Here is a 9634-nt window from a genome sequence, read left to right on the forward strand (position 1 = left end):
TTAGTATTACCTTACAGCAGTGCTGCTGAAAATTAACAGTTGCTGCCCAAAAAAATATTGTCAAGGGGCTTAATTCCTTGGGCTCACTTCATAAAATATAAAGAAAAAGCAGAATAGCATCAACATCATAATCTCCTCCTCCTCTTTTATACTTACTATATATATATCTGCCCAGTTACATGACCTCTGATGTGGACTTTGGTCAATCGAACCTTGTGCCACAGTAACAGGGCAATTCTTCACATGTCCACTAGAAGTGAGTCCCCCCTTGTGCTTAATGGAGCTTACAGAAAAGTATAGGATCACAACCTAAATTTGTTAGCTTCCATAGCATTCTTTATCATTCTTGTTACAGTACCTATCCTCTGAAAAAGTTTACTATATCTGACCCTTAATCTGCTGCTCTTAACAGCACCCCAAATATGCATAATACTAGAAGTAGCTGATTTATCTGTATGGGATGGGCAACATGTGGCCTTACTACAACTCTAAATACAATCTAGTAAACACAGTGATGAAGAAGGTGGGAGACGCAGACCTCTAACTTTTGGGAGCTTATACATTGCCTATCCTCGTTTCCATTGTACTGGAGCAATGATTCCTAAACTAACCCTCCAGGTGTTTTGGACTTTGACTCCCAGAAGCCTCAGGGTCCTTTCCCAGTTTACTCCAGATTAATATGACAACAGTTCCAGACCTTACTGAAAGGTCTGGCTCTGTTGAGGCACTGGGCCTGTGGGGATTGACTCCAAAGATGATGTACCACAATCCCAGGGTCAATTCCAACAATGATCTGGGTTCTTTGGGCTCTTGGAGCCCAAAGGAGCAGGATGGCACCACAGCCTTCCCTCCCAGCCTCCCAATTCATCATTTAGACATGCCAGGAGCTCTGGAGGAAGTGGCCTGAGCATGCAGTCAGGCCCCTCAGGTAGGTTTAGTGGATAAATGGGGGGCTGGGGGTGGCTGGATGGCCCCCTGGGTCAACCTCTGGTTGATCTGGGAGGCCATATTGCCACCCTACTCCCCTCCCGCCTCCCCCTAGAAAGCTGGAGTTTGGGTTGGAAGTGGGAACTAAATCCTGGGAGGAATTGGGATATAATATGCCAGTTTCTCCTGGGATTTCATCATGTGTAGAAGGGCACTCAGCTGGCTTGGCCATGATCAGGGATTCTGAAGAGTTGAGTTCAAAATACCTGGAATACCAGAGCTTGGGAAACACTGTGTTAAAGATAACCCTGCCTATCTGTACTAATGATGCACACATTCATAGTTGAATGCATCCTCATTGTTAACTGTATGATGATTCCCCTTTTCAGGCTGCTCGGAACTGCTTAGTGAATGAATCAGGAGTAGTGAAGGTGTCTGACTTTGGAATGACCAGGTAAGGGACAAAATATAACCTTTGTTCTCATAGGGTGAAACTGCTTTCAAAGATTGCACTGACATATTTGACACATTGCTATAAATGACTGTGGAGGAAGATGGCAGCTAAAACAGTATCTAAAGCGGTCCTGAAGCATGTGGTCCATCAGGCTGAATCCTGGTGGACCACCATAAATGGGGGGCCATCAGGACTTGAGAAACCTCAGGGGTTTGAGGTTGCATTGTTCCCTCTCTCAAGAGCCTGATTTCCCTTACTTTAAAGTTGCTTGAGGTTGTTTCCTCTTGCATTTTCTCCCAGGGCTGCTGCAGCTTTGCAAGAGCCCTAAAGGTTAATAGTATCAGAGTCTGCAGGCCTCCTTTGCAGCTATTGGTTTAGAAAGGGTTTTTTTTTTTGGGGGGGGGGGGGGTCCAGGGACCGTCTTTTCTCCCAGGGAAGAGATCTCCATTTTGGAATTTCCCCTGCCTTTTCAGTTTAGAGGAAAGACTTCAGGCGTGCTGATGGCTAGGTAGTTAACTGTGGGAAAACCATTGCAAAAACTAAATTGAGTAAGCTATATTAAGCTATAGATAGTATATATACATTATAGATAAGTATTAAGCTATATTGAGTTAATATAGATAGTATATTGTGTATTGAGCTGTACTGAGATATTATAGATAAGCTTAATTGAGAAGTTTGAGTTATATGGTTATAGAGAGAGAGTCTTCACTGCTTTGTCTCCAGAACTAACCTTAAGTTATAGATAGGGGAAAAAACCTGCTTTTTTTCTAAACCACAACAGCTTAAGGTTAGGGTGTTAAGATTCCAGGATCTTATCTGCCATCTGGAGAAGGGTTACCTGTGTAACTAAAGAAAAGAAAGAATATTTTTGTAGTTTCATCTATTGACTGTTTGTTTGCAACTTTGGTGAACTGTGCCAAGTCTTCAAGAACTTGGAATAAATAAATATCCTCTTTTGATGCTTAAACCAGTAATAGTCTCAGTTGCTGAGTATCTCAAGCTTCTCAATATAGACACCTGCAGTTCGCTCAGGCATAGAGAGAAGCACGTTGCAGTTTTATTTTTTATATAGTCTGGGCGGACGGCACATGCATTGCTTCTTTCTGAGAAATCCCCAAATTCATGATTACAAGACTGTGCTTACAAAGAGGTTCTTTGAGGGCTCCTAACACTACAAATCAAAGGCAATGTGCAGTGTTTCTGTCTTTTGCCTCCTGGAAAGGAAAAAAAGGAATCAAAGGGAGATTATTTGTGGAAAACCACATCAGGTGCACACCCCTATGCTCATAATATTTTGTGAATAATTGATAGCCCGAAAAAACTACTACAACACGATGTTACCCTTGTTTTGACTCACACTGGTTCCAAGTGGGATTTGTGAAGTTGACAATTAGCCACTAGGTGGTGATGTGAACATATCTTATGTGTGTCTTCTCTCTCATGCTGATTCCAGACTAGAAGGATCACAATCTCTTTCTTTTTAGGTATGTTCTTGACGACCAGTACACAAGCTCTTCGGGTGCTAAATTTCCTGTGAAATGGTGTCCCCCAGAGGTTTTTAATTATAGTCGATTCAGCAGCAAGTCAGACGTCTGGTCTTTTGGTAAGGTGGCGTTGGCTCCCCACTCCCATTATTTTCTTTTTCATCTTAAATGTGGGAATATCATGATTAACCAATACATCACTTTTAAATTGAGCTGAAACAGTTAATGATTTAAGATTTAATGAAACAAAACTTTATCATTCTTTAATGGGAATTAAAGCATGATCAATTGCTCTGAAATCAGTCAACTCTTTGTAACAAAACCCAGACTGATTTCCAATGGTCATTTATTTATTATTTAAGTGGAACTTGAAATCCCAAATTCAAAAAACCATATGCTTCTTTGAGAGGCCTTGATGTTCTAATATTAACACCAAAATGGTCTTAGAAGTCTTCACATGACTGGAACTGTGTATGGGAGATACATATGTGTAAGCATTGTGCTTACAGTGTTACCCAATGAATACAGTGCTACCCAATTAACCCCTGTGCCATCCTCACTTACTGGGAAGATGCCAGTAAGTGACAGGAACCTGTTCCCTTTTGCTAAGGAAGCAATTTACTATTTTCACTCATTCCCATGAGTAATCTCTGGTGTGATACACAGAAGTAGGACTCCTGTATGCAATTCCCATGATTCAATACACATCAATTACGCAAGAGGAAATGGGAATGTGTTGTTGAAGGCTTTCATGGTCAGAATCACTGCATTGCTGTGGGTTTTTTGGGGTGTATGGCCATGTTCCAGAAGCATTCTTTCCTGATGTTTCACCCACAGGCATCCGCAGAGGTTGTGAGGTCTTTAGGAAACTAAGCAAGTGAGGTTTATATATCTGTGGAATGTCCAGTGCAGGAGAAAGAACTCTTGTCTGTTTAATCACCAAACACATCGTCCAAACAGGAATCATTATTATTATTATTATTATTATTATTATTATTATTATTATAAACTTTATTTGTATTCTGCCCTTTCACCCCAAGGGGACTCGGGGAGGATTCCATCATAACAATGGCAAACATTTAATGCCTACATAAAACACATGATACTAACATAAAATCCCAGGAAAACTCCCCATATAAAAATAGCATTAAAACCTAACATCAAATTAAAAACCTAACATCTGGGGACCCACAGGTTGAGAACCACAGGTTTAGAGCATCTGCATGCTGATCTCTTTAATTCATTTTTCTTCCTTTTCCAGGGGTTCTTATGTGGGAAGTGTTTACTGAAGGCAAAATGCCTTTTGAGACAAACACCAACTATGAAGTGGTGACTATGATTAGCAAAGGATACCGTCTGTTTCGGCCAAAGTTGGCTTCTACAAGTATTTATGATGTTATGATGGTGTGCTGGCATGAGGTATGTCACTATATCTCACATTGAATGTCTCCATGTGCTGCTTCTGAAATTTCAGTGTAATTGTGAAAGTTAGATTGGTAATTATGGGAGTGGTTTACCAGCATGTTGCACACTTTTGTAGGGATACCTTAATATAAATTTGTTTTAACAGTTAAGGATGCCATTCAATGGCTGAAGCATAGGAGCAGTGTAGGAAAATATTGTTGCAAAATATGGGGAAACAGATAACCATGCCATGTTGGGTCAGGAACAAAATGTATAGGAGGATATGAGAAATCTAGTAGAGATTCAAAAGTGGATGCAGTTCTAGCATTGTAAAAAGGAGTTAACCCCTCTCTGATAAAATCAGGCTAACAGAAGTATAATTGAAAATGACAGATGTTTGTGCAGGTTAAACCACTAGCTGAAGAAAACTTGCTGACTGAAGGTTAGCAGTTTCAAGCTGCGAGTTGTGGTGAGCTCCCACTGTTAGCCCTAGCTTCTGCCAACCTAGCAGTTTGAAAACATGCAGTGTAAATAGATCAGTAGGTACCACCTCGGCAGGAAGGTAAAGAGTGCCCATGCAGCCATGCTGGCAAACACAACCAGGAGGGTCTATGGATAACAGGCTCCTTGACATGGAAATCTGGGGCAAAAGCACCTCCCCATGGACAGTGTTGAGCATTACCTCCAGATGCCAGAGATGGAAAGGGAATCTTTTGCCTTTGTTTGTGTATTATATGTCATTGTTGTTACTGTATAAAAGGCATTGAATGTTTGCCTTTATATGTGTATGTTGTAATCCACTTTGAGTCCCCTTGGGGAGGCAGAGTGGAATATAATAATAATAATAATAATAATAATAATAATACTTTATTTATATACCGCTCTATCTCCCCGAGGGGACTCATGTAAAAATTATATATAAATAATTAAAATTATATATAAATAATAATTATTGGAGAATCTGTAGAATCAAAGTATCTTTCAAATAAATAGCTGTGATAAGCTCTTGCAGCATAATAAGGAGGAAGTGAGGGAGATAAAAATTAACATGGCATCCTCTTTTTTATTTTAGCATGAATTTCGTAGATTTAAACTAACTTTTTTAGATGCTTGAACAAGTGGTATTAAGGCCTTAGATATAAAGCATATTGATTCAGTTCTGAGAGTGGGATAATGTGGAATAAATAACATCCAGAAAGATTTTCAAAAGACTGGGCAATGTGATATATAAATCATTACAGTGGTCAGTTATTCTTGATTTGGGAAATAACTGACCATCAAAATCAGTTTCCTTGGTTCAAAGCCCTCTCTGAGAATGTTCCTTTTATTAAATTTGCAGTAGTGAGGGCTCTTATATATGTAAAGTGCCATGAAGCCATTGTCTTTGTTCATACATCTGCTTTTTATGTGTGTCAGGAGCGACTTGAGAAACTGCAAGTTGCTTCTGGTGTGAGAGAATTGGCCGTCTGCAAGGATGTTGCCCAGGGGATGCCCGGATGTTTTACCATCCTGTGGGAGGCTTCTCTCATGTCCTCACATGAAAAGCTGGAGCTGACAGATGGGAGCTCACCCCGCTCCCCAGATTCAAACCACCGACATTTTGGTTAGCAGTCCTGCTGGCATGAGGGTTTAACCCATTGCAGCACTGGGGGCGAATGGATTGGAAATTGTGGTTCTAGTTTGTTGTTTCCTTGATCAGAAAGGGCAAAATGTTCTGCAACTGTATTATTGAAGGCTTTCATGGCCAGAATCACTGGGTTGTTGTAGGTTTTTTCGGGCTATATGGCCATGTTCTAGAGGCGATTCAGGAGATAATGCCTCTAGAACAGTGCTTCTCAACCTTGGGTCCCCAGATGTTTTTGGCCTACAACTCCCAGAAATCCCAGCCAGTTTACCAGCTATTAGGATTTCTGGGAATTGTAGGCTAAAAACATCTGGGGACCCTAGGTTGAGAACCACCGCTCTAGAACATGTTCTGCAACTGTTTTTTGTGGGTTTGGAGGTCACAAAGAAATTACAAAGGAAGGCTAGAAAGAGAAGCAGCTAAATTGAGTTATTTTCACAAATTCCAATCTATCACAAGATATATTAACAAATATGGTGGCTTCATGGTATACTACACATAATACAAAAGTCCTCACTGCTGCGCAAGTTGAATCAAATGTTTAAAGTGAAAACTGTTGTTTTTCATCCCACCCTCCATTATTCATAATATTTTCAGCAGTAACCCAAGTTACTGGGAAGAAATCCTTTACTTACTCCATTAGTTTTTTTGTTCCTTTTAAAACTTTGGCCAAACAACTGTTAACCCATTTTGTTCATTTCTAGAAACCAGAGGGCCGCCCCACATTTCATGATCTCCTGCAAATGATTGATGCTATAGTAGAAGATCCTTCCTCCTGAGAAGGCATGATGGAAGCACAGACGTTTTCAGTGAAGGGACTGCTTTTCAAAGTAGCTACTGTACTTTTGCGGAAACGGCATGGCGACAATTGCTGCCTAGAAGAACCTCACTGTAAAGGCAACAGTGTGGGCTCTTTTCTTACCTCAAACAAAGGAAGAGTTTGACTGAATAAACTCACTTTTGCTCAGACTTTTAAATGAAGTCAACTCCCCTTGAGGCGAACAATGTGCAAATGCAGCTGGAGGAAGAGACAAGGTTGCTGTAAGCCACAAAACACTGACTGACCTATGCACAGACCTTTTCTCCTTTCAGGAAACAACGGTTTCCATTCCAAGATTCTGAAGAGCACAATTTACCATCTGCTTCGAGCCTTTACTACCACAGTAATGTATCAGATGTCTTCCTAAACATCTTGTTGCTCACAAAATCTGCCCAAGGCTATAAATATTGCTGCTAGTCCATGACTTTGATGTTGTCTTTTCTGATGCTCTTTAAAAGGAGGCACAACAGTACTTATCACCTACGGACTCAGAGATCCTCCATCACGGCTTATCAACTGTCCTCTTTCTTTGCTATTGCAAAGTATTCCTGGTGATTTGGGAAGTAGAAATGGACAAAGCTGAAGCCACTCGTATCAACATTGTTACTCAGTGCACTATAGCAATATAGAATGGAACTTGGTGAAGATGGAGACTGAATTCAAATGTGCCAGGAAGACTTGTATTCTGGACCCTGCTTGGTTATGAAATTCAGGAGGTTGAGGGGTTTGAGGACTGATGACTACTTTTCGGCCTAACCTACCTCACAGGGCTATTGGAAGGATGCAGTGGTAAAGGGAAAGGGAGTAGTGTAAAAATACAGTGTTGTTTGAAGGGACTGGAAGCTGTTGTGACTCACCTAAGTGCACAATCAAGGGTATTAGTAAATAATAAAGATGGTGAACTTGATGTGGGCCTTTAAACATAGCATTCATAATTAATAAATTATAATACAATCTACATATTGTAAATATATATACTGCACATATGTATTTATATGAAGAGGGAGTTTATTCTTTGTAGGATTTGAAAGCAGAATTTGTTGAATTATTATATGTTGCACATACAGGCCTGAATCCTATTGTCAAACCCCAACTAGAGTAAGCCCATTGAACAGTGGTTCTCAACCTGTGGGTCCCTAGGTGTTTTGGACTACAACTCCCAGAAATCCCAGCCAGTTTACCAGCTGTTAGGATTTCTGGGAATTGAAGGCCAAAACATCTGGGGACCCACAGGTTGAGAACCACTGCCATTGAACCTGTTGTTGAATGCTGAGTCATCACACACGTAGATCCAATTTATTCAATGCATCTGTATAAGGACTAAGTAGCAACAGTAAGAACTGACCATGGAACAACAGAGTAGTTCAAGACTGGGAAAGGCGTTTGGCAGGATTGTATACTCTTACCCAACCTATTCAACTTGGAGCACATCATGGGATGTGCGGGGCTTGATCAATGCAAGGCTGGGGTAAAAATTGCTGGAAGAAACATTAACAACCTTAGGTATGCAGATGATACCACTTTGATGTCCGAAAGCAAGGAGGAGCTGGGGAGCCTTCTAATCAAGGTGAAAGCAGGAAGTGTAAAAGCTGGGTTGCAGTTAAATATATATATATAAAATACTAAGATTATGGCAACCAGACTGATTGATAACTGGCAAAGAGAGGGAGAAAATGTGGAGGCGGTGACAGACTTTGTATTTCTAGGTGCAAAGATTACTGCAAATGCAGACTGCAGCCAGGAAATCAGGAGACGCTTACTCCTTGGGAGGACAACAATGACCAATCTCGATAAAATAGTAAAGAGTAGAGACATCACACTGGCAATGAAGATCCTCATAGTTAAAGCAATGGTACTCCCCGTAGTAGCCTACGGATGTGAGAGCTGGACCTTAGGGAAGGCTGGGCAAAGGAAGATAGATGCTTTTGAACTGTGATGTTAGAGGATAGTTCTGAGAGTGCCTTGGGCCATGAGAAGATCCAACCAGTCCATACTTCAGGAAATAAAGCCCGACTGCTCATTGGAGGAAAGGATAGTAGAGGCCAAGATGAAGTATTTTGGCCACATCATGAGAAGACAGGAAAATGGAAGGAAAAAGGAGGAGGGGCCGACCAAGGGCAAGATGGATCGTATCCTTGAAGTGACTGGATTGACCTTGAAGGAGCTAGGGGTGGTGACGATTGACGGAGCTCTGGCGTGGGTTGGTCCATGAGGTCACGAAGAGTCAGAAGCGACTGAATGAATGAACAACAACACTAGTCAGGGCTAGCAATAGGATTCAGGCTTCGGTTTGACACACAACACCTGTAACAAAGAGAACATACTCCAGTCTTCGCTATAAATCGGGAAGGTCCTGGATCAGTTTGTTATCGTACCTCCACAGCTGTTAATGTTCTTTGATAATGAAATATTATGCAACAGATTGTGCCTAATAAATCCATGTTTTTTTTTAAAAAAAATACTGATAAAACCCGTGTATCATTTTGCTTTTAGGTGTCAAAATGAAGCCTGACATCTCCTTAGGATTTTCCCAAGAGATTTCACTGCTCATGACTAATGTACTAAGCAGCAACTGACTAATGAGATTGGATCATTCTGTAGTTTTAGTTTGTCGTCTGCTGTTACATCAATAGCCTGGGCTACATGAGATGTTTCAGTGGTGGAAGAGACTCAAAGGAACAGACCTCTGCCTACACTTTATTCAGTTAGGTCATTGTTTTCTGAGAGATCAAGTTCTCAGCTACAGGGACTGGAAGATGGCTCTTAAATAAAGTTCTTATGAAGTTGAATGCTTTACATCCTAACCATATTATGAGCTCCTGCAGAATTTCAGCACACAAAGATCAGGCTCATAACAATTTATTTATTTATTTATTTATTTATTTATTTGCTTCATTTCTATACCGCATTTTTCAGCC

General features: G+C 40.7%; 1 protein-coding gene across 3 annotated transcripts in view; it reads left to right on the forward strand.

Annotated features, from left to right (window-relative positions):
- Positions 1 to 8813, forward strand: part of TEC (tec protein tyrosine kinase) — a 79915-nt gene extending 71102 nt beyond the window's left edge. For all 3 annotated transcript variants that reach the window (XM_067468783.1, XM_067468782.1, XM_067468784.1), the window contains exons 15-18: positions 1317 to 1381; positions 2869 to 2987; positions 4130 to 4287; positions 6601 to 8813. In XM_067468783.1, coding sequence (XP_067324884.1) covers positions 1317 to 1381; positions 2869 to 2987; positions 4130 to 4287; positions 6601 to 6675 — 417 coding nt within the window. In that variant the 3' untranslated portion in view covers positions 6676 to 8813. The remainder of the gene's footprint in view (positions 1 to 1316; positions 1382 to 2868; positions 2988 to 4129; positions 4288 to 6600) is intronic.
- Positions 8814 to 9634: the final 821 nt, after the last annotated feature.

The sequence above is a fragment of the Anolis sagrei genome, chromosome 5 (genome assembly GCF_037176765.1).
Source record: "Anolis sagrei isolate rAnoSag1 chromosome 5, rAnoSag1.mat, whole genome shotgun sequence".
NCBI classification, from domain to species: domain Eukaryota; kingdom Metazoa; phylum Chordata; class Lepidosauria; order Squamata; family Dactyloidae; genus Anolis; species Anolis sagrei.